Genomic DNA, 24,818 nt, shown 5'->3' on the forward strand with positions numbered 1-24,818 from the left:
ATCTCTTATTCCGAAGGGGGGTGACACCACTCAGCTCCGACAGTGGAGACCTATTACCCTACTCCCTTCGGTCTATAAGATATTAGCGTTACTGATCAGCCACCGCTTGCGGTCGTTCCTACCAGATATTATTCATACTTCTCAGACAGGCTTCGTTATGGATCGATGCATTTTGGATAATATCTTCACTTTTTATCAAGCAGTAGAGTGGGCAAGATCATCTTCTGAACCCATGGCTTTTTTCATCCTAGACTTCGAGAAAGCATACGATCGTGTTGACTGGGACTTTCTCGAAGGATCTTTAGCCAGGATGGGTTTCCCTATGAGTTGGATTTCAGGTATTTCCGCTCTCTTCAGAACTGTCAGCAGCGCTATTGCCATTGGTGGCCGTGTCAGTCGCAGTTTTGAGCTTTCTCGATCTGTTCGTCAGGGATGTCCTTTAGCAGCCTATCTGTATCTTTTTGTGGGAGAGACTATGTCTGACTTTCTTCGTGCTCAGATGCATTTTGGGGATTGACCATGCCAATACCTACAGCTCCAGACCTTATCGATCAAGAGTTTGCTGATGACACTATGCTCATGTTGCGCTATTTGCTACCCGCTCTTGATGCAATGTGGGAGGCCCTACAGGTTTTTTGCACTGCCAATGGTGCACGCATTAACTGGCATAAATCCTTTGGGTTATTGGTTGGCAGTGATGACATACCTACTTGGGGGGCAGCTAATGGTTTCACATGGCTACAGCCGGGTCAGACATGCCGATACCTGGGCTTCCAGGTTGGATTTGATGTTTCCTCACAACAGCAGTTTGCACCCGTACTACAGTCTATTCGCAGGAAGCTATGCCATTGGTCTTCACGTCATCTGTCGTTGGCTGGCCGTGCATTGGTCGCCAACCAAGTCATTCTGGCTACAGTATGGTATACGGCTTCTTGTTGGATGTTACATTCTGGTGTGATAGCTCAGCTCCGCCGACTAGTAAGGAACTTTTTATGGAGTGGCACAGACGGGACTATTGATACTCGTGCTAGAGTTCGCTGGTCCACGATCATTCGTCCTAGGTCAGAGGGAGGCCTTGGCATCATTGATCCAGAGTTACAGAGCCGCGCACTTCTTACCAAGCTTATTGTTCGGGGTCTTTTTCCTGGCCAAGAACCTTGGAAGATGCTTCTTCAGGCTGCTCTTTGCACAGTGACTCCACGACTCGGCACTAGAGACGGTCATACTTGGCATTCAGGGTATCGTTTTCTCTTTACGGATGCTCCTTTGTCTACTTCCACCCTCTCACCCTTTCTACGATCGCTCCTTCAGATTTGGGTTTCCATGAGACGGACTATCGTACGCTCACCTCCCTCATGTCGTGAGGAGATTGAGCGCAAGCCTCTCATTTGGAATGCTACAGTTCTTGATTCTTCGGTTCATCCACCTCGCCAGCTTGGAGAGAGGACTCACATTGATTGGGCTGCTTGGGATTTTGGCCCTGCAGCCTCTATGCGGTTGTTTTATGAGACATGTATGTTGGATGCAGATTTTGTGACAGAACATTATGACATTGGTCGCGGGGTGCCAGACAGACTGCTTGAGATTGATTTTGCCGTTCCTTCACAGTGGGATGCAGTCATGCGTGGCACGCTTCAGATGCCTCCTCATTGTGGCTGGGAAGGCCTCTTTGACCGCAGGACTCTCTTATTAGTTCGTTTGGACTCCATGCTATTCACAGTTGATACTGACAATTCTCCGGGGATTCATGCTCGATTGACATACTCGGCCACTTCTCCACTACTTATCTCCTCCGGTGCTCGATGGGAGGCCATACGAGTTGTTGGCTCACGCGGGAAGCGTCGTTGTGTTGATCCCCGTTTTGCTTCCGCTGATGTTGCACTTTGGAGGCTTTGGGTGTGGGAGGGCCGTGCCCTATCGCAGCTTTACTGGGACCCAGGAGAGTGGCATTGGCCTCACTCAGATCCCACAGGGGCACGCGTATCTTTCTTTGAGTACACTGTCCGGATTGGAAGATTAGCATTGATGAGACAGCAACCTCAGCAACCCACTCGAATGCGTTTCTGGTTACATTCAAGCCTCTCTCATGCCTATCTGCAGCAGTTTTGGTCCGCGATCTGGGATTTACATGTTGCTTGTCGTATTTCCTTTTTCTTGTGGATGATTGCTCATGCGGGAGTACCAATTGGGACTTGGCTAGCTACTATGGGTCATGATCCGTTATGTACTCGCTGCCCTTTGCGTCAACTTGAGTCACCTGCTCACTGTCTTTGGTCATGCTCAGCTTCCCATGTAGTGTGGCTTGCAGTTTGCCTCTACTCAGCAGATGAGGTGTTCAGCATGGATTTCTTACTTGGGGATCTGTCTCATGGTTGATGTCGATGCCCGGCCCGCATCTTTTCTACGAGGGCTCAGCCACAGATCCAGCCTTCATGCTTACCTCCACTGGTTATCGACGAGGGACTTTGGCTATGCTACCACAGATTGCTTGGAAGGGAGATACGCAGACACGTGATGCAGTTTTCTCAGTCATCACTAGTATTACACTATGGAATATTTGGAGAGCTCGTTGTCTTCACATTCTCAGTGCGGCTCCACAGCTGCTTCAGGATATCCTCACTGCCATTTGGCTAGACACCATTCACACCCTGATTTGGCAGTGGGATTCCTACTCCGGTACATCTAGAGCAGCCAAGGCTCGTCGATTTGCCTTTCTTCGACGTTGGGCACGATCCCCACTCTTCTTCACATTGACAGGTGGTCAGATTACTTGGCATGATGCCCCATCTCAGTGGTTTCTCCTTCATTCCTCACACCGACCACCATGAGATTGTTCTAGTCAAGTAGTCACTATAGTGGCTCTCCTTCTTTCATTCAGCTTGTACACCCCGCGTGATAGGCTATTTTGGCATCCGTTGGGATTATTTTGTACTAAGTAATATACAGCCCTGACTTTTTCCAAAAAAGAGAGAGAGAGAGAGAGAGAGAGAGAGAGAGAGAGAGAGAGAGAGAGAGAGAGAGAGAGAGAGAGAGAGAGAGAGACGACACGCGGCACAGAGTGGCGGAATTCCAGCCCAGAGAGTATTGGCCCCAAACCTTGGCACCCCTTTCGGTATTTCTTTATATTGCATCAACACAGTACAAGTCGGTACTCCAGACTCTGCACCTTCTCCAGGAAGCATGCCAGAGCATAGTTACCAGGAACGGGAAACCGGAACGGGAACGCGGAACAAAATGCCATTCCCTGTTACGGGTACTCACGTTTGAAACACGGAACGGGGATTTGGAACGGGAACTTGGAATGGGAACGGGGAACGGAGACCTGAAAACGGCCATTCCCTGTTACTATGCGCCAGAGAATGAGTCCTAACCTCATATTTAAAGGCCCTAGGCCCCAAAAGCAGTTTACAATGAAAAGCCTTCAAACTCAAAAGCATCTGGTGCAAAAGCAAAGCCAAAAAGCTGCCAGTGTAAATCACGGAAATCCGTACAGCCTGCCACATCATCATGCCAACGCAATTTTCGGAAATCTACCCCGTCATCAGTTTTTGCGTGTGTACGGGTCCTGCTTTATTTTAATCCTTTATGTCACTTGGGGCCCAATCGGACGGGGTCCCCATAAGTTGGGAGGACTTCTTTTGTTACTCGTTCTTCTTAGGGTTTAGGCCCCTCGGCCGGCATCTATAAGTTGGCTCCATTCTTTAGGCTTTGACAGGTAAGCAGTTTGTTACAGGCAACATCATGAGCACCACCTCCTCAGAGATGATTTTATGATGATGCATGGCAGACTTTGTGTCACTAGGCCATTGCGACATAAGGTCATGGAAGAGAGTCATGTCCCACCGTATGCAGGGCATCGTGGTATTGATGCGACAGTTAAAGCGGTAGAGACATTTTTCTATTGGCCTACCTTGAGGAGAGATGTGGGTGCCTTTGTGCAAGCATGCGTGATTTGCCAAAAGGTCAAGTTTGACAGGCCAAAAGGCACCAGGGCTATTACAATCACTGCCGATTCCGGATAAGCCATGGGAAAGCATTGCTATGGACTTTATCTTTGATCTTCCAAGAACGCCAACAGGGAATGATGGTATATGAACCATTATCTGTAGGTTCAGCAAGCAGGCCCATTTTATCCCTATCATGAAGAAGATAAAATCTGATCAGATGGCACGCTTGTTCATGTACAATGTGTTTAAGTACCATGGTATGCCACAATCGATTGTCAGTGATCGTGATCCTCGCGTAAAAAGTTTGTTTTGGAGAGGATTGTTTGCGAACATGGGCACTACGCTCAAGTTCTCGTATTCGTTTCATCAACAAATTGATGGACAGTCAGAAGAGGCTAATTCTACTGTCTTAGATTTGCTGAAATGCTATGTGTCAGATAATAAGGGCAAGTGGGAACAATATTTGCCTATGCTTGAGTATGCGTACAATAATATGGTGCATTCGACTGGCAAGGCACCTTTTGAGATTTTGAAGGCGGCAAAAAGGTTCCTTCCATTTTGCATATGAAGGACAAGATCTTTAAGACCGATCGATATGTTGAGAATATGGATGAATTGTATAAGAAAATTAAAGTTGCCCTGGAGAAGACTCGAGCAAAGCAGAAAAAAGCTGCTGATCGTCACCGTCGTAAATTGCTGTTATCACCTGGTAATTGGGTTGTTAAGATTCGAGAAGGCAAGGTTAAAGAAAATGAAGGGCAAGGAACGTTTGTTTCCTAAGCTTAGCATGCGTTACTATGGGCCTTTTCAAGTGCTTGACAAGATCAGTGATGTGGCTTATAGGCTGAAATTGCCAAATGCGTGGAAGATTCATAATGCGTTTCATGTGAGTCTTCTAAGACCCTTCATGAGTGATGTGCCAGAAGGTATGCCAAATGAGGATCATCCAGAAGTTGAGGAACTTGATGAGATATTGGTACTTGAGCAAGTTTTGGCACATAAGGAAAGAAAAGTTAAAAGACAGGTTGCAAGACGCTGTTTGGTGAAGTTCAAGAACTATCCGCCTATGGATGCAAAGTGGATAGAAGAGCATGAACTGTCAGAGTCACCAAATGTATTGCAGCTTTACCTTGAAGCCTTTGGGTTACAGCCTACGTATGCTCCAACCCAACGTGTGCAAAGGAGGGGTAATGATAGAGCTAGCACATCAAATGTACATATGAATTCAGTGTAATAGATGGAAATGACAAAAGTTTGAAGGTCTCATTAAGTCATTTGTATCTATGTCTAACGACCTTTCTTGCGGATACATGCGATGATAAAAGAGTGCTGACAACACAAGATCATTAGTGGCATGTATTTATGGTATGCAATCGAGGACATTTGCGATTTCAAGAGGGGGGTATGTCACGAGGACGTGGCAACTGTTAACTATGTCACGAGGGCGTGGCAATTGCTAAACGGGGTTTCTTTTCAATGATTTTTGTTTAATTTTTGTGACCCTCTTTTTGAAGTTGCAAATGGTCGGACATTGTATGGCCAATGTGAACGGTAGTTTCACCCGCAGATGGGAAGTGGGTCGGCATTGGAATTTGTATAGTAAGAGGATGTCTAGGCTCAGTTCAAGATCATGTAGGTCCCCCCATCGCACTTAGCAAGTTGGTGGATACTAGGAAGTGAACTCAATAAAGGCATAAAGCCAAGGTGGGGTCACCAAAGGAAAGTACCCGACAGTTGGGCCACATTGCATTTTTGGATGCGGTCCCAATGGGGATAGATGGTCAGAAGACCAGTGGGATCCCAACAGAAGCATCTTTTAACTGCTATTTTGGAGCTGAAAATGTGTTCGCATCATTAGCTCTGGAATGACAAGGGGAACATTTTATTGCTCTGCTGCCAAGTCAACTGACGCGCCGGTTGAGATATTTTTAGCGTGGAAGCCCAAACTCGGAAAGCGGGCGAGGTGTCACTCTGTGAGCGAATCTGCCACTTCTGGAGGCTGGGGGGAGCTATTTTCAGCAAGAGGGGGCGCCATTTTCAGCTTTTGTCACAGGTTAAGAGCTAAGGAGTCACTCTATGTACAGTGTGGTGCTAGGAGTGATGACCTGCACACTACACACTGCTCTCTCTCTCTCCCCCCTACGTGCAGTAATGTGATGCCCCACAAGAGGGCTCTTCATTTGACCCATGTACCGGTGTGGTTACATGTGTTTTTGTTGAGGCAAGAGCCTGTGTGAGCAGGAACAAGAGTAGCTAACTGTTGCTCCAAAAGCAGGCACTGGTGAGGGTGATAACCTCGCCGTACATGTGCGATTTCAGCGCTGGTTATGCGCTGTTTTTTGACTGTTTTTCAGCCATACGGACGCCAGAATCCTTGGGAATAGTGCCCCACTGCGAGAGGGCAGTTCGGGGACTGTTTAGGGCTGAAAACAGAGCAAAAACCAGTAAATACAGCGACCTGAATTTACTGTTTTTTTGGCAGAAATCAGAGGGTTTAAATCAGTGGAAGCAAGTTCCAGTAGGGGAATTGGTTTTGGGCAAGTTTTGGGGTTGTTATGTTGCCGAAATTTTGCCAGAATAGGTGGTATCTAGCTGGATAGAGGCAAAGAATTCCCAAGACTCTTCCTTGTAATTACCCTCTTAAACAATAAAGAAATACCGAAAGGGACGCCAATTTTGGGGCCTACAGGTTGTCAGCGTCTGCTCGGAGCATTCTAGCTTCCAAGCCGTGTGTGTGCTTAAGTGTTTATTCCTCGTTGCAGGTTACTTTTTCAAAGTGCTCCGTGTGTGTGTCTAAAGTAAAGAATTTCGGGTGAAAGCCAAAGCCTATCGCCCCACGGGCCGGTTTCACTACTTGCGTCCTATGCGGATATGAAAGGAGTTGGAGAAAGGATCCCTAATCCTCTTCTGCATTTGCATTCGCACGTAGTAGGCATCCACTTCCGTTCGACAAGCAACCCTTGGAAATATCTTCGAGCACCCTTACCTTTCAGCTTCACTCGCAATGTTTTCACGACAGGACTATTCGAGTGGTAGTACTTGCTGGCAAGGCAGAGTCGGCATCAAGGCTGGTATCCTGCGGGGCTACCTAGTAACTCGGTTGGTCGGTGCTTTACATCGCAACAGTACAAAATCCAAGCCTTAGCGTTTTTTCAGTTTCGGCCCATCGTGGCCACCGGCGATAGCCGATCAGCCCATAGCCTTGTCGTCGTCGTAGCATCAAGCATCATCAGATTCAAACCTTCAAGCATCAGCGTTTTCAGCATTAGGCTCGTGGAAAACTGATGACGCGGCAATTGATGTGCGGATCCCCCGCAAAACGCGTTGACATGTTGACGTGGCAATCTGTACGGATCCGCATTTTGCGTTGACTTGTTGACGTGGCAACCTGTACGGATTTCCGCAAACTGCGATGGTAGCTTTTTGACCAATTACTTTTGAGTTTGAATGCTTTTCATGTAGACTGCTTTAGAGGCCAAGGGCCTTTAAATATTGACCCATGGGCTCTCACTCCCGCAGTCTGCCTGCGGGAGATGGAGAGCAGAGCCATGGGAGTTGTACTCAGTTGAAGCAATATAAAGAAATACTGAAAGGGGCGCCAAGGTTTGGGGCCAATGCTCTCTTGGGGTGGAACTCCGCCGCTCCTCGTCTCGTGTGTCGTGCATCTCTTTGGGTTCAGTTGTTATTTTAAGTGCTTAAAGTTTTTCAATGTCACAAACTGTTGACGTGTCGAGCCTTGAAGAATGGAGCCAACTTGCAGATCCTGGCCGAGGGGCCTAAACCCTAAGAAGAACAAGTAACAGAAGAAGAAGTCCTACCAACTTATGGGGACCCCGTCCAATGGGGCCCCAGTGACATAAAAGACACTAAAATAAAGCAGGACCCACACAAAGACTTGCACAACTAGCAGTACGGACGCTCCAGAAATTGCGTTGGCTGATGACGTGGTAGACTGTACGGATTTCCGTGTTTTGCGTTGATTGCTAACGTGGGCAGTTGTACGGAATTCCATGATTTACGCTGGCAGCTTTTTGGCATTGCTTTTGGACCAGAAGCTTTTGAGTTTGAAGGCTTTTCATGTAAACTGCCTTTGGGGCCTAGGGCCTTCAAATATGAGGCCATAGGCTCATTCTCTGGCATACTTCTCGACGAAGGTGCAGAGGATGGAGTACCGGCTTGTACTTTGATGATACAATATAAAGAAATACCGAAAGGGGCGCCAAGGTTTGGAGCCAATACTCTCGGGGTGGAATTCCGCCACTCCAGAGAGTATTGACCCCAAACCTTGGCGCCCCTTTCGGTATGTGACAAACTGCTGACGTGTCAAAGCCTTGAAGAAGGGAGTCAACTTGCAGATGCCGGCCGAGGGGCCTAAACCCTAAGAAGAATAAATAACAGAAGAAGTCCTACTAACTTATGGGGACCCTGTTCGATAGGGCCCAGTGACATAAAGGGATTAAAATAAAGCAGGACCCACACACACGCAAAAATTGATGACGTGGCAGATTTTCGAAAATTGCGCTGGCATGATGACTTGGCAGGCTCTACGGATTTCCACGTTTTTGCGTTGGTTGATGACGTGGCAGGCTATACGGATTTTCGTAAATTGCGCTGGCAGCTTTTTGGCATTGCTTTTGGACCAGAAGCTTTTGAGTTTTAAAGGCTTTTTACTATAACTGCTTTTCAGGCCAAGGGCCTTTAAATATGAGGTTAGGGCTCATTCTCTGGCATGCTTCCTGGAGAAGGTGCAAAGTCTGGGGTACCGGCTTGTACTGTGTTGATGCAATCTAAAGAAATACCGAAAGGGGCGCCAAGGTTTGGGCCCAATACTCTCTCGGGTGGAATTCCGCCACTCCATGTTGCGTATCGTCTCTCTCTCTCTCTCTCTCTCTCTCTCTCTCAGTTCAGTTGTTATTGAAGTGCTAAAAGTATGTTTCAGTCTGTTCTTTTCTATTGGCACGTGGTGCCCGTCTTGTGACAGTGGTATCAAAGCATCAGGCATGTGCTTTTCTGAAAGCATACTGGTCCTACAAAGGACTAGATAGAGCTTTTGGAATTTTATTTGAGGTATCTTCGCCTTCCAACCCGAACTTATTAGCCACTCCCACCCTTACTTCATCGCGCATCGGGCGCGCTCCCGTCTTCACCGCTCATGTCTTACAGGGCATAAGCCAATTAAGATCACTTGCAAGAGAAGGATCCAGATTTGTTTCAAGTCACTGTTTTTCTCAGAAGCAGTGCCATGCAGATGTTGATGTCTACAGCTACCAAGCAGCATACTCCAAGTACTTGGCAAGCTTTCAAGAAAAAAAAAGAAATTGCCCGAAGTTATATGGTTTCTGACATCTTCCTTCGCTGTGCTCGGCTACGACCCTATGGGATGAACCTAACCCTAATTTTTGGTGCAAGTTTAAAGATGGAAAGTCAGTCGACTTTTCGAGCTCGACTGATGTTGAGATTGCTTTTTTTTAAGTTTGAGTTCTGTTTGATCTTGTTTGGTGATCTTGTTTGGAATTCGTTTGAAATGGATGGTATCTGTTTTGAACCTATTTTGGTGCCGATTTGAATTGTTTGACTCTGGTTTGATACTAGTTTCAATGATTGGTGATTTTACTCCCGGGTGGAGAAGTGAGAAATATTGTTTTGGTATTTGTTTGAACCTCGGAACGACGTAGGCCGATGCTTGGGAAGTGTTTCGTTGTATGTTTGAAAACCTCCGAACGACGCAAGCCGATGCCTGGGGAGCGTTTGGTTGTATGCTTGTAAAATAATTGTTGTTGTGATCTCCCGGCCGACCTAGATGGTTATGCGGGAGGAGTATTAAGAAGTCTGAGCAGTGGTTACTCTCAGCACCTCCAAATGACGCAGGCTGCGGTCTGGGGGGCGTTTGGTTGTAAAAGGCCTCTATATCTCCCGGCGCGGACCTTTTTAGGTTATGCGGGAGGAGTGATGAGGGAGTCGTTGAATATCTCCCGGCCCGGACGTTGTTAGGTTATGCGGGAGGAGTGTTCATCGGCAACTTTTTATTTTTATGTCTTGTAACATGCATATGTGAGCATTTGTGTTGCATTGTGATGTGCCAACTGTTGAATTTTCCTAATTGGATGAGATTGCCTGGGTATGTAATTTTAGTGCACCAAGACACTCGTGGAAGATCAGTACGATCTGGGTATGATGGCTGAATTTACTACGCCGGAATATCAAGAGTTCCAATCTGGACGAAAGGAGAAGCTAACTCCTTGATCAAAAGAGCAGAAAGGAGAAGCTAACTCCTTGATCAAAACAGCTGAAAGGAGAAGCTAACTCCTTGATCGAAAGAGCAGAAAGAAGAAGCTAACTCCTTAATAAAAAGAGCAAACTGAATGTCCTTGGAATGACCCTCGGATTTTTTTTTTTGGGAGCTAACTTGAGTTGTTTTGCAGATATGCTGTAATTGCGGACGATTACTCTCTTTCAAGAAGGGGAGATGTCAAAGCCGTGAAGAAGGGAGTCAACTTGCAGATGCCGGCCGAGGGGCCTAAACCCTAAGAAGAACAAGTAACAAAAGAAGAAGTCCTACCAACTTACGGGGACCCCGTTCGATGGGGCCCCAGTGACATAAAGAGATTAAAATAAAGCAGGACCCGCACACACGCAAAAACTGATGACGTGACAGATTTTCGAAAATTGCGTTGACAGCTTTTTGGCATTGCTTTTGGACCAGAAGCTTTTGAGTTTTATAGGCTTTTTACTATAACTGCTTTTCAAGCCAAGGGCCTTCAAATATGAGATTAGGGCTCATTCTCTGGCATGCTTGTTGGAGAGGTGCAGAGTCTAGAGTATCGGCTTGTACTGTGTTGATGCAATATAAAGAAATACCGAAAGGAGCGCCAAGGTTTGGAGCCAATACTCTCTTGGGTGGAATCCTGCCACTCCGTGTTGCGTGTCGTCTCTCTCTCTCTCTCTCTCTCTCTCTCTCTCTCTCTCTCTCTCTCTCAGTTCAGTTGTTATTGAAGTGCTAAAAGTATGTTTCAGTCTGTTCTTTTCTATTGGCACGTGGTGCCCGTCTTGTGACACGGTATTTCTTTATATTGCATCTTAAAGTACAAGCCGATACTCCATCCTCTGTACCTTCGTCCAGAAGAATGCCAGAGAATGAGCCCATGGCCTCATATTTAAAGGCCCGAGGCCCCAAAAACAGTTTACATGAAAATCCTTCAAACTCAAAAGCTTCTGGTCCAAAAGCAATGCGAAAAAGCTGCCAGCGTAAATCACGGAATTCCGTACAATTGCCACGTCAGCAATCAATGCAAAACACGGAAATCCGTATAGTCTGCCACGTCATCAGCCAGGGCAATTTTCGGAGCGTTCGTACTGCTAGCTACGCAAGTCTTTGTGTGGGTCCTGCTTTATTTTAATGTCTTTTATGTCACTGGGGCCATAAGTTGGTAGGACTTCTTCTTCTGTTACTTGTTCTTCTTAGGGGTTAGGCTCCTCGGCCAGGATCTGCAAGTTGGCTTCATTCTTCAAGGCTTGACATGTCAGCAGTTTGTGACATTCAAGATGTTCTTTTCGTTGGCACGTGGTGCAAGTACCGTGACACATCTTCACCAAGTATCCATTAGCATCATCGGCCTTTAGTCATTGTATCAGCATTTGTGCAAGTAATAAAGCAAGTACTTACTGTGGCAACAGAGCAAAGGGGTCCTTGAGGGTGATTCGGACCTGATATGTCGTGTTGTCTCTCTTTTCTCTCTCTCTCTCTCTCTCTCTCTCTCTCTCTCGTTCATTGTGTTCAATTCAGTTCTTTCAAGTGACGTAAAGTAACCTCGTGTTTGTGTGGAGTACTAGATCCAAGCTAAATCCTTGAACACTTCCGTTGCACCTTGACATTCTGCTTTGCAAGTGGCCAACTTTTCAAGCCCGTCACACACATCCTCAATAGTAAAAAAGAGGGCATACATGGGAGTGTACCATAAAACGACATCTTTCTACCATTTGGTTGCTCATATAGTTGCCTACAATTCGTGTACATATCCATATGACTGAAGTTGCCAAAACTCTCAACCCGCTTGTCCTTTAAGTTTCTCCAAAATCTTCCACATGTACATGCCTTTTCTTGGACTTGGGAAAAATTGATGCTTGACTTCCCATGTTCTCCTCTTCTTTTGAATCAATGCCTTGTATGTATGCAAATGATTTTGATAGTTATCTTTGTCCATAGTTGCATCTAGTGTTATCAAGGACTTTCGAGCATCTTGACACTCTACCTTTTACATAATCTATCTTCGTGGATACCATGGACACGCTTTATGTAAAAGCATTCTTTAACACAAGTCTTGAAAGCTTCCTATTTAGTTTCCAATGGTGCGTCATAATCATCCATAACTTTTGCTCAACCATTTCAATATATGTCGGTGCCCATTTGAAATCCAAACGAAGAGAATGTTTCTTCATTTTGGGTGAGATTTTTATGCTTAGTTGTTTCTCCACATGTAAGGTCAATACATAAGATCTGATGATCTGATTCCGGGGTCCATTGGCCAAGTGTGAAACTCTCTATATACGATACATGATGGCTTCGGAGAGTAGCATATAGCCAATCACACTATCTCCATTGTGTTTTCTACATGTAAATCCATTGGTTCCACTCCATAAAGTTACTCCATTGGCAATGAACATACCTGTGCTATTGCACATGTGTAGAAGTAACTTTTCATAGTGATTCGGCTTTTTCTCATCCATTGAAGTACGATCATACAAGTGAACTTTTTCCAACTCCTGGAACTGTATAGCATATCAAATTGTAATGTATCATCTTACAATGTTTTTGTGCGGCATTCATATTCCCAAAAACAATAACATCATCTTTTCCTTTAAAATAAGCAATGTCCTTCTCTAAATCAACAAATGGTTGAGCTTTATCCATGCAAGCATAAAAGGGAGAATCATGATAAGGAATGTAGCAACCGACTACAAAAATGGGTGCTCTTTTTGGCGTCATAATTTTCAACCATACATAATGTTTGTGCTGGTCATCTTTGACAATTGATACAAAATCTTCCAACCCTTTCTTAATCATACATGCTACCCCTTCTTACCCTGTTTGTTGCATGAGATTCTTTGACCACATAAATGTACAATGCCCGCTCCGAAGTTTCAGCAAGAAGTACATTGGCTTTGCTAGTTAGTTCATCTATGCCAACCCCCGCATTCCATGGGTATCCATTGCAATTCCAAAAGCATACTTTCAATTGCAGCTTGGCCTCATAGGTCAGTGTTCCTATTTGCTCGAGGAACTTGCCTCCTGCTTCGGCATGTTTTCTTCATGAGACATGTCCTTGTTTTTCTTATTCCTATCCCCATATGCCTTGCGATGTATGTTTTGTTGCATAATAGTGCAATCTTCTTATACAAAACATTTGTATCTTTCAAATAAATTTAACCATTATCGAGGATAATCTTTCGCTTGGTCTCATCAGGCATGGTGCATATAGTTGGCCATTCTCCCGAACGAGGAGCTCCTTGCTTACCCACTCTATGTGCTCCATAAACCATAATTTTTGAGATGCCAAAGTGGGTTTTGAAGAAATCTTCAATAACAATGGCTAGAGAAGGAGATGTCTCTAACTTCTCTTCAAGAATTCCACGAATAACAATATTCTTGGAACATCGCTCTCGTTCCTTCCAACTCTTCTACATCCACATTCTCAACATTCTTTGTTTGGGCCATAACTTGCATGAGAGAGGAATTAAGAACCACATTGCTATCACATACATCAGCCCAAGACTTGTTTGTGCATACATTTTTCATGTCGCATACATCACAACTCATGGTGTCAAATTTTTCCTCTTTCAATATATGGTCACACTCCACTTTGCTCATGCGCTCCTTCAAAGCATTCAAGTCCACAAGAGAACGTTTACATTCTTTGACTTTCTCTTCGAGTTGCATCAAACATATTGTCTGCATCTCAAGCGTCATCTTGAGACCCTTAGTGGGCCATTCTTTGTTGCAAGTGTACTGTAAGTCTTCACCTTGTTTACGGTCTCTTGCAATGATACCAAGCATGCCATAACAATGGAGTGGTTGTGTTGCTATCTCCATCCTTGGGAGATTTTGGATGAGAGTAAACTTTCCCAAACTTGTTCACGTCAGAAATGCTGCTGCAGAAACGCCATTCATTTCTCATAAATTTTCTGTTTATACATCAATGCGTAGAGGCCATCGTGCTCTTCGATTGAAACTATAGATGACCCAATTCCGAGGTCAGATAAAGAAGTTATGATCAAAAGAGTGAACTGCTGTCTACTAGGTAAAAAACGGCTGCACGAGAGAGCGCGCGCGCGCGCGCAAGAGAGAGAGAGAGAGAGAGAGAGAGAGAGAGAGAGAGAGAGAGAGAGAGAGAGAGAGAGATTGCTTATGGATTGGATTTGTTAAACAGGAAGCTATTGGTGAGACTGCTGCCATCCGCAATTGTATTAAGTGCTTGTCCAGGGACGTGCCGAAGGAAAGAGAGGAGGCAGCGTTACTTCTTTTTGAGCTCTCAAAATATCAACCCTTGTGTGAAAAACTCGGTGCTGAAAGTGGAGCAATTCTGGTTCTCGTTGGGATTGTTAGTAGCAACTCTGAAAATGTCATTACCGTCCAAAAGGCAGAGCAAGTTTTGGAAAATTTGGAACATTGTGAGCAAAATGTGCGGCAAATGGCTGTCAATGGAAGGCTCCAGCCCCTTTTGCAACGCTTATTAGAAGGTAGTAGTTATCTTTATTCAAGAAGCACATTGACATAAAAATCCTGTAAGAAGCATTTCAACATGAAATCCAAAATGTGTGTACAAGCTTCAAATTAAAATACCCATTTTTGCATATTTCTGGCTTAGGCAAAAAGCCCTCACTTTTGAACTGTAAATTTTGCAAAAGTGGAAAAAACATGTGAACACCGAAGCATATAACTGGTTCGAATGTATGAATCCAGTTGAGATTTTACTAGCTTGTGCATATTAATGTATGGCATTAGAATTCAGCTTTTGGTTATAATATGTCATGAGAAAGTACCAAGAGGCATATTTTATGGTTCATGTTGGTTTATAAAATGGATAAGATAATTGCTTGATCCTGGAGAAGCTGCATATCTTAAGGTGTGCATTTTTTTGAAAGATTGATAAAGTGCTTCTGTTTGGATTGTGTGTGTGTGTGTGTGTGTGTGTTTAAATGCAGGCGGTGAGGAAGTTCGATTGGAGATGGCAATGTTCCTTTCAGAGCTGGTACTCAGCCGAGAGGGGAAAATGAAAGCTGCAACAATGGGGGGGAAGACTTTGGTGGACATGCTTGAAAGCGGTTACTTGGCTGGCCGGGAGGCTGCACTCAAGTGTCTTTGCCAGCTATCCAATCTTGAAGCTAATGGCAAAATTTTGGCTGAAGCAGGCATTCTTCGGCCTTTAATTCGTGATCTATTTGTAGTTGGAGTGAATCAACTGCCTATGAAATTGAAGGAGGTGGCTGCAACCACCCTAGCTAATATTGTGAACTCCGGTGTAGACCTGGATAAAATCCCTATAGATGCAGAGGGCAATACACTGATTTCAGAACCTACATTGCACAATTTGCTACACTTGGTCAGTAACACTGGCCCTGCAATTGAGGCAAAGCTTCTCCAAGTGTTGGTGGGTCTCGCCTCTTCGTCTCGAGCTTCTGGTCGTGTGATCATGGCTATCAAGAGTGCTGGTGCAACTGTTAGTTTGATACAGTTCCTTGAGGCACCACAGAAGGAACTGCGGTCAAATTCAGTGAAGCTTCTGTATTATCTTTGTCTTCAGATGGGTCAGGAAGTTGCAGACGGCCTTCGGGTTACCACAGGGCAGCTTGGCATGTTGGTGAGATTAATTGGAATGAGTGGAGTAACAGAAGAGCAGGCAGCTGCCGCACGGTTGCTAGCTAACCTGCCCACTGAAGACACGCAGCTAACACGTGCTCTACTGGATGAAGGGGCATTGCCAACGGTTGTGAAGCAACTCGATGAGTTGCGTCAAGGAGTTTCTCGCATAGGAGCCAGTCGATTTGTTAGTGATTACAAAGAAGGCTTGGTTGGGATTTTGGCAAGGTTCACTTATCTCATGGGTGATGTTGAAGTGGTGAGGCTGGCTCAAGAGTATAATCTGACAGCTTTGTTCACAAACTTGCTGAACACGGCTGGCCATGACGAGGTCCTGCGCTTGAGCGCCGTAGCATTGGCTAATCTTTCAGTTTATTCCACAGAGTTATCTGTGCTACCTAAGGTTGTACCAGAGCAGCGCTGCTGCCCTTTTTTGTTCTCCAAGCCGCCTCCAAAGCCAACGGGTTTATGCATAGTGCATGGGGGTCTCTGCTCTGCGAATCAAACATTCTGCCTTCTTGAAGCCAGGGCGTTGCCCTCACTGGCAGCATGCCTTGACCATGGAAATTTAGGGGTGGCGGAGGCTGCTTTAAAAGCACTTTTGACCTTGATTATGAATCCTGAGAGTCTTAATGGTGGTGTTCAGGCCTTGAGTAATGCAGATGCTGTACAACCCATCCTCGACATTATGAGGGAGCACAAGACAGAGCGATTACGCCAGCTGGCTGTGACCGCTGTGGAGTGCATGCTACGAAATGAAGACATTGCAAGAACCATTGCGACTGATGGGAATGTGCATACTGCATTAGTTGAAGCCTTCAAATGCGGCAACAATAACACCAGGCACGTTGCAGAAAAAGCTTTGAAGCACTTGAACAAGATACCGGAGCTTTCTGGTGTCTTTCAAACAAGAAAGTTTTGAACTAGGTTTAGTTGCTTGCTCCAGTGAACAGTTTCTTGCTTGCTATGTAAACATACATATTATTTTTATTCTTTATGTACATGGAAGTGTCCCTTTTCCCTGCGCATAAGCAAGAACATTGCGTCCCTTTTCCAGTGTCCCTTTTCCCTTCGCATAAGCAAGAACATTGCATCCCTTGTCCCTTTGCAGAAGCAAGGAAATGTTCCAACAGATGGACTCGTGCGTATGATTCGTAGGATGCAAGGTCACTGTTTGGCAGTTTTTTTTTTTTGGGTATGATTCATAGGATGCAAGGTCACCCTCTGGAAGGTTGAAGTTGACGTGTACTTTTCGATACGGTGATTTTTTTGTTGTATTTTTACACACTAGGCACATAATGAAAAATCTCTGAAGCAGCTGAATAAAATATCTGTTTTGAAGTAGTTAGTTGCTCGCTCCCGAGTGACCTGTTTCTTGCTCGCTACTGTAAACGAATGTGCATCCTTTGTATGTATGAAGTGTCTCTTTTTTCTTTGCATTAGCAAGGAAATGGTCTGGCAAAAGATGCGGTGTTCTGTAAAGGACGTGTTTTATATGCGTGGTCATGCTGATGTCGAGCATGGTGATTTTTTAAAGCTTCAATTTGTTGTGTGCTTTATCATGTGCTCACCTTATGGATCAGGTGACATCTGTGCAGACTCTTTTTATTTTCCCTCAAAATCTCTAATGCACACTCCAGCTGGGGCCTTGCACGCACTTTGCTTGGGTCTCATCCGTCTTGGTTCAGATTTGCCAAGGCTCTCAGCTAACCTCAAGGCTCCCCCGCGGTTCCAATCCACTTTCCCATTCTGTGCCACAGTTTGGCACATCGTGGAGGCCATCCCACTTGATTCCCTAGCCCCACGTAGGCTGTATGACTCCAAGTCGATGCAAGGAGATACCGTCCAGTGTTTTTTTTTTTTGCCACTGAACCTGCTGTGAGGGCCGATGGCCTAATGTGGCTAGGTCGGATTCACCAAGGTATCTTTGCCGGGTCCAAGTACATCAGATGTCTCAACGGGGCAACAGAGTTTCCTCTATGTGCTCAATGTCTGGCTCGAAATCTTCTCTCCCATCCTCTTAGTCCAATGGCGGTGGCTCTGGATGTGTGGCCTTTCACTTCTCTTTAATTCTCTGGGGGTACTCTGTAGCGTTTAGGTCTGTCTCGGTTCGACTGGCCATTACTGTTGGACTCGTCACAGTTGCTCACCAGACTGTTCCCCTTACCTGAAGTCTATTCATCACAAGGAGAGAGACCCCACTCATTAGGCTCAACCATGTCTGTCTAATATAAACCCATTTTCGATCACATTTAAACGCTCCCCATGAAATAACTGTGTGGAGCATCCAGGTCACACGGAAATGGCTGGAGCTCTCCATAGCTACTTGATGCCTCCTAAACCATCACTTGCTACCTACCCTTCAATGACAAGGGCATGTGAGGCATCTTATGTTCTGTAAGTAGTCTCTCTTATGCTATGTAAAGACTCATCTAATTGGAAGAGGGCAAAAATCATGGTAGGGTGTGCAACATACTGAACTTTCTATACCAAGGGTTTGTTACCTTGATCATTAACTAGAGAAAAAGGCAATGCTGCAATCACATTAAACCACACGGAAAATTTCATGATGAGTTATATACTGTGCGCATGTACGCATGCACCTTGATCATTAAATAGAGAAAAAGGCAATGCTGCAATCACATTAAACCACACGGAAAATTTCATGATGAGTTATATACTATGCGCATGCACGCACGCACTTGCGTATATATAGACGTATACACATGCATAGACACACACACACACACACACACACACACACACACACACACACAAACACAATGTGTGTGTGTGTGAAATACTCCCTCCATTGACTTCAAATGAAAAATAGTTTATCAGTTATCACATGGAGATGTTCAAAGCCTTAAAGAGTTTATAACTTTGTTCAAGCAGTCAAGCACCCTTGAGCGGCCCTCCCTTTCCTCTTGCCAGCTTGACACTAAAATGGTGGAGGAAATGAGAGCAATAAGTTGTGAATGCACCTGTTGCAACTATATTGATGACATATGTAGTGGCAACGATGAATGATGTGCCCAATGCATGCGTGATGAGCTCAAGCATACCCAACTGCCTCATGACCATCTCAACGAGATTCTTGAGGTATGATTTTTTTACTGCTTTTTACCAGACTTGACTAGCAGTTAATCCATGTCAAGATTTGCTAAGAACACAAGAGAAGGGCCCATTCTATCAGGCTCATGTGAAACAGATAGGTGTATAGTTGTTGCTTTGCTTAGTTGTGACAAAAGGTGATTTTTAAAGTTTTCTTTACTCAAACAGATTTACAGACAATGACATTCTTTAATGGAAGCTTGCAAGTGCAAATTGGGGTATGTCTGGATAGACAAGACCATGAAAGGGGTAAAATCAACCAAGGAAGAATAGAATGTTGTCAGCTCTTTTCAAAATGGTTGCATCACATTGAGAGCTTTCCTTTGGAAGTTACTACTTGTGAAGAAAAATGGATTTCTGTGTTTGAGAGAGATATTGATAGAGTCATAGTTATAGTGGAAAATATGAGTAAAACAGAGAACCGTTTCAGAGAATTTAGCAGGTGCTTGTACAAGCAAGTTAAATTGATTGAGAGGTTAACATGTCTAGCTGTCATGGATTTGTTTGTTGTCTTCTCGATGTTTGAACATAGGTGCTAACATGCATGAGGTCTTAGACAATAGTTTAAGGGAGGAGTCCAAGATTAAAGCAAAGCGGCAAGGTATGTTGACAAGAGGTAGTAGAAGGGTTGTGGAAAACTCCAGTTTACTAGTTACCAAAAGTTCTCATCTCACTTAAGTTTCCTAGCAACTCGTGCAAGATTGGCTTCTAAGCTACCTCTTAATTCTCAGAGACCTTCTAATTGCAAATTTAAGGATAAAATAAAGCTTGAAGGGGTGCCTTGCAGGGAACTCCAAAAGGCTGCTTGATATGATCATTTTGCTTTTAGAACCACTTTTCGTGAGGACAATTTCTTGCCTAATGAAACTATCGTGATCATTAAACAAAAGCGATACGACCCAGAGCCAATTGCAAGTTCTTTTGCACAGAAGAGGCCCAAGTCTCAGGTGTATTTGCCTGCAAGGTGTAGAGGTAAAGTTATGAAGCAACAATTTCTTAAAAGCTCCTATATTGTGCGTGCTCTCACTACTGAAAACACCCAAGGTCACAGGATATCCAGGGCTGCAAGCAGCACGTAAAAAAGAGCAACCAACGTAGGAGCATAGTTGTTTCTTCTATACACTGACGTCTGTGGTTGCAATCCAATGGCCCAGTCCCTTCAACCATGGAAAATAAAAGCCCTCCCATTGCTCACCATCACATTGCACGTGTCGCTGTACTATCATTCGCTGTAAACACCTCAACATCATGCCACCTCACCATCATTTGCCTAAGAGGCAATTGAATTATATGCCTGTGGCGCTGCTTTCTTTGCCTATGGCATCGCGTGCTACAACTATGTGGGATACCCATGCATCACCTGCATACGGTGCCAATGCTAACTAAAAGTTGTGTTGTTTCCATGGGTGTAGGTGAGGGTTACCTTCTCAACTATGGTTTCCAAAGTTCCTTGGCTTGAAGATGGAAGATTTATATATCTTTAGGCCATTGATTCTCTTGTACTTGTGTATAAAGACTGTTCTGTACTATGAATGGGAATTATACCACGTTTTCATTGACATAGTTTCTAGTGTCTTTTGTAATTTGAAAGGATTCTTTGGTGTTTATGCTATATTATTAATGGAACACACGCACGTGCGCACGCGCGCACACACACGCACGCACGCACGCGCACACACACACACACACACACACACACACACACACACACACACATGAGGGGGGGGGGGGGGGGGGGGATGGATACAAGGAGATGGAGGGGAGGCACAGAGAGAGAGAGAGAGAGAGAGAGAGAGAGAGAGAGAGAGAGAGAGAGAGAGAGAAGGGAGAAATCTCTATCCACGAGGGAGCTTTTTAGGTAGCTTTCTTTGAATTTTCTTGCTATACAAGTAAAAATCAGGAAAAAAGCTCCCTCAAAAAGCTCTCTTGATACCTCTACTCCAACATTACCAGAGGAAGATGCAATTGCTGCTTAGATAAAGGATTTAAGGATTGGAACCAGGGAGATCAGAAGGTCATGTATTGGGCTCCTGTGAATGTGCAAGAAACTATGATTGGGCACATACAAGATGCTCACACCCCAAAGGAGACTTGGGATACCTTACTGTCATTGGATGTGTCCAAAACAAAAGCAAGGAAGTTGCAATTGAAGACTAAGCACGCAGATCCATTCCATCTAACCAGTCATCATTTGTTAAAACTGCGTCTTTAGGTAATTCCCATTGTCGATCATCTATTTCCAAAGTGTTGATGGGAATCGGTATCTGTTGATTCTTGAGAGTAGCTTTACGCTTGAGTACCCAAAGTCTAGCTTCCTCTTGGGCTTCATCAATAACCTGCTGTCGCTTGATCTTTCTTTGTTTGGCTCCATGCATTCTCTCTAGCAATTCATTGGTTAGTGGCAAATTGTATTTCTTAAACGACATCCACTAATCCAATTAGCCATTGGTTCACCATCTAGGGTGGACAATTTTACTGCTCCACTTGGAGATACATCTTCAATGATAAATGGTCCGTTTCCCTTTTTATTAAACTTGGGAATGTGTTGCTTAAGGGAATAGACTAGAGCTAAGTCCCCTTTCTTGAAGATTTTTGTGATTAAGTGGAAATCAAAAAACTGTTTTTGTTTCCGCTTTTGTGCATAGATATGAGCTATAGCAGTTAGCCTTTGCTCGTCTAGCTTTTCCAAATCTTCAAGTCTTTCTGACAATTCATGTCTAATCCACTCAAGATTTTGTTTGCTACGTCATTAATGACTATTCATTAAAGATAAAGAACATATGTGAGTCCCTTGCATCAATTGGTGTTATACTTAATAACGATGATAAGGTGGAATTATGTCTGCAAGGTTTAGGTCTAGAATACAAACAATTTAAAATTGGCATCCATCTTTGAGAGAATATTCTCGCATTTACAGATGCAGTGTCCACCTTGTTGATTGTGGAAGAGATAGGACTTGAGGAAGAGCCATCTACGCATGGCACAATTAATTTTAAACAAGTCCTCTTTAATAATAGAGGAAGCAAAAGAGAAAAAGGATGTCGTACAGGTCATGGAGGTGATCATGGAAGAGGCAAACACCAAGCGCAACATCTGAATAATTTTCAAAAGACTAAACATAGGTGGTCAAGGAAGTTTTCAAGGTAGGGAGAGTATCAGAGGCCGTGGAAATGCACTACTTTTAAAGAATGTTTACTTTGGATGTAAAAGTGTCCAAGGTGAATGCTGCCATGTTTGCACAATGTGCAGGAATGTTGCAGATATTGAGATCTGATACAAATGTATTGGTCATGTTAATTTGCAAAGGCTAAAGACGATGCAAACTAAAGAGATGGTTATATGTTTGCTAGATTTTAAAGTTGTTGAAATGCAAAGAATTTGTGAATCTTGTTAGTTTGCAAAGCAGAACAAATATCGTTTCCTCATGATAAGCATGTAAGCAAGAATGTATTGGAATTAGCACATACAAATGTATGGGGTCCAGCATGTAAGCAAAAATGTATTGGAATTAGCACATAAAAATGTATGGGGTACAACAAAGACTCTCTATGGGTGGATACAGGTACTATGTGAGCTTCTTTGATGACCATACGAGGAAGGTATGGGTTTATTTCATGAAGCAAAAAAGTAAGGTGTTTATGCACTTTTAGAATTTCAAGTATATGATTGAGAAATAGGCTAGGAAACATGTAAGTGCCTTAGGTCAAATTGGTGAGGGAGAAGTTCAACATTTCTTTGAAAAATAGTGGAATTCAAAGGAAATTTTCATGCAAGTATACTCTGCAACAAAACGGTGTCGCAGAGTGGATGAACATATACACAACAAAATTTTCTAGAGCTATGATAAATGGGAAGAACATGCCTCATTGTTATTGGGTTGAGGCTGTTGGTACATGTGTGTACATCTTGAGTAGGACCCCCTACTACTGTAGTACATGATATGGCACCAGAAGAGATGCTTTGTGGTGAAAAACCGGATATGTCAAATTTTAAATTTTTTAGATGTATTGCTTATGTGCATGTGTCAGATGAGCTGAGAAGTAAACTTAACCCAAAAGCAAAAAAATGTGTGCTCATTGGCTATTCCCTTTAGCAAAAATACATAAATGCTACAATCCTATCACAGATACATTCAGAGTGAGCAAAGATGTTTTTTGGATGAAATGGAAAGCTGGTATGCTAATGTAAATGATGATTTAGAAACTTATGTAAGAGAGAATGTGGCCATAGAAAAGACAAGTGCACAGTCATAGGTTTTAACTACGCCACAAGCATCACCTAGTGCATGCTATGGTGAGAAGCCTACATAGCCTTGTCAAGCAACTCAAGGTGCCAGAAGTGTGGAAGATCCAACCATGCTACTAAAGATTTCTACATGCTCAACCCTTGTAGAATATGTCACAAAATGAGACATCCAACATTCTGATGATTCAAGAAGGACCGAAAAGAAGAGTCAAGATCAAGAGAGAGAACCTATGATAACAAAGCAAGAGATGAAGGCAAAGGACGAGTTCACATGACTACTACTCAAGAAGACTAGGATGATGATCACCATGACCCATCTACAACCTTAGGATCATGCAATTATATTTGTGAATTTGATAATGTATTCTAGATTTTGAGCCTAGGTAAGAACAAGTGATCACCTTGTGAGCCATGAAGAGATGAACCATGTTGATTCTCTCATGATGTATCAATGAATCACATAAGATCCTAGATAGAGTACCATGACTAGGTTTAAAGGGAGTATGTTGGGGGTAACCCTAGACATGGATACACCCTCTTCTCTCGCTATGAGGAATGATGAGCCATTAAGAATGAATCATAGCTCATAGCATGAGTGATAGAACGTGGAACATAAGAGGTCAAAGATCTCTTTTCCTAAATGAAGAAATGCATGCACAAGTATCCTGATCTAGCACCCACGAGTCTCCTTGAGGGGGATTCTCTTCCACTTTGCTCACCCATGATGTCACATCCTTCTCTCTGGCTCTATATAAGAGCCTCCGATGTACTCACTTCAATCTAATCGATTTCACTTTGCAAACAAGTTATACTCAAGATTTGTTGAGTTAAGTGCATGATTAGATGAAGGCATATTAGTCGACTCCTCTAATTACTACCCTCAGTAAGTTTAACTGCTCCTACAATGAATAGAAAGGATATTTGGGCCAATTAAAGAATTTTTTTGGTATATTTGGACGATATCATATTCTACTCCAAAACTATGGAGCTTCATGTTCAACATCCAAAAAAATTCCATAAGCTCCTTATTAAAATAGGATTGGTTTTGGCATATGACAAGTGCAGCTTTGGCAAAGAAGAAGACTTTTTGGGAATTATGGATTTGTCAATCTCAAGGAACATGTGCTAACATAGATTTCCAACACTCCCAACTAGTTGAAGACTATCATTCAAAAATTTCTTGGATGCCTCAAGTGGATTAATTGGAATATCCGTACCTGGCTACTCTCACAAAGAAAATTTGATAGCTACTACAAAAATGCAGTCCAATCAGTTATTTTTACTAGGGAGAATTTCTATTCTTTGAATGGATTTAAAAAAATTTGAAGGACTTTTTGACTCTAAAAATAATAACAAGGATCAATGCCTCATACAATGGGCCTCTTGGTTTGGCTGATGGGACTACATGTGTAAAAGGCTCCAAGATTATCTTAGCAGACATATTGAGTCGACTCATTCCAAAAGCACTTAGTGACTATAAAAAAGCATGAACATACAAATTCTCCACCCTACCACAACTTTCGACTCACCCACCTTGTAAAGCGATTTCCCTTAGCCACCCAAGGTACTTTGCCTCTCTATATAAACAAGGCTTCCCTTTAATGTAATGATTTTGGAGTCTAGTCCAGCTTCTTGTAGCCAAGAAGAACACATTATTT

General features: G+C 43.7%; 1 protein-coding gene across 1 annotated transcript in view; it reads left to right on the forward strand.

Moving 5' to 3' along the window:
• The window catches only part of LOC147447197 (U-box domain-containing protein 44-like), a 66,345-nt gene extending 49,496 nt beyond the window's left edge, over positions 1-16,849 (forward strand). Inside the window, exons 3-4 of the mRNA XM_086523079.1 lie at positions 14,372-14,681; positions 15,147-16,849. Of these exons, the coding sequence (XP_086379205.1) occupies positions 14,372-14,681; positions 15,147-16,723 (1,887 nt within the window). The 3' untranslated portion in view covers positions 16,724-16,849. The remainder of the gene's footprint in view (positions 1-14,371; positions 14,682-15,146) is intronic.
• The last annotated feature ends 7,969 nt before the right edge of the window (positions 16,850-24,818 follow it).

This window comes from Adiantum capillus-veneris, chromosome 11 (assembly GCF_014529385.1).
Source record: "Adiantum capillus-veneris isolate H3 chromosome 11, ASM1452938v2, whole genome shotgun sequence".
NCBI lineage: Eukaryota > Viridiplantae > Streptophyta > Polypodiopsida > Polypodiales > Pteridaceae > Adiantum > Adiantum capillus-veneris.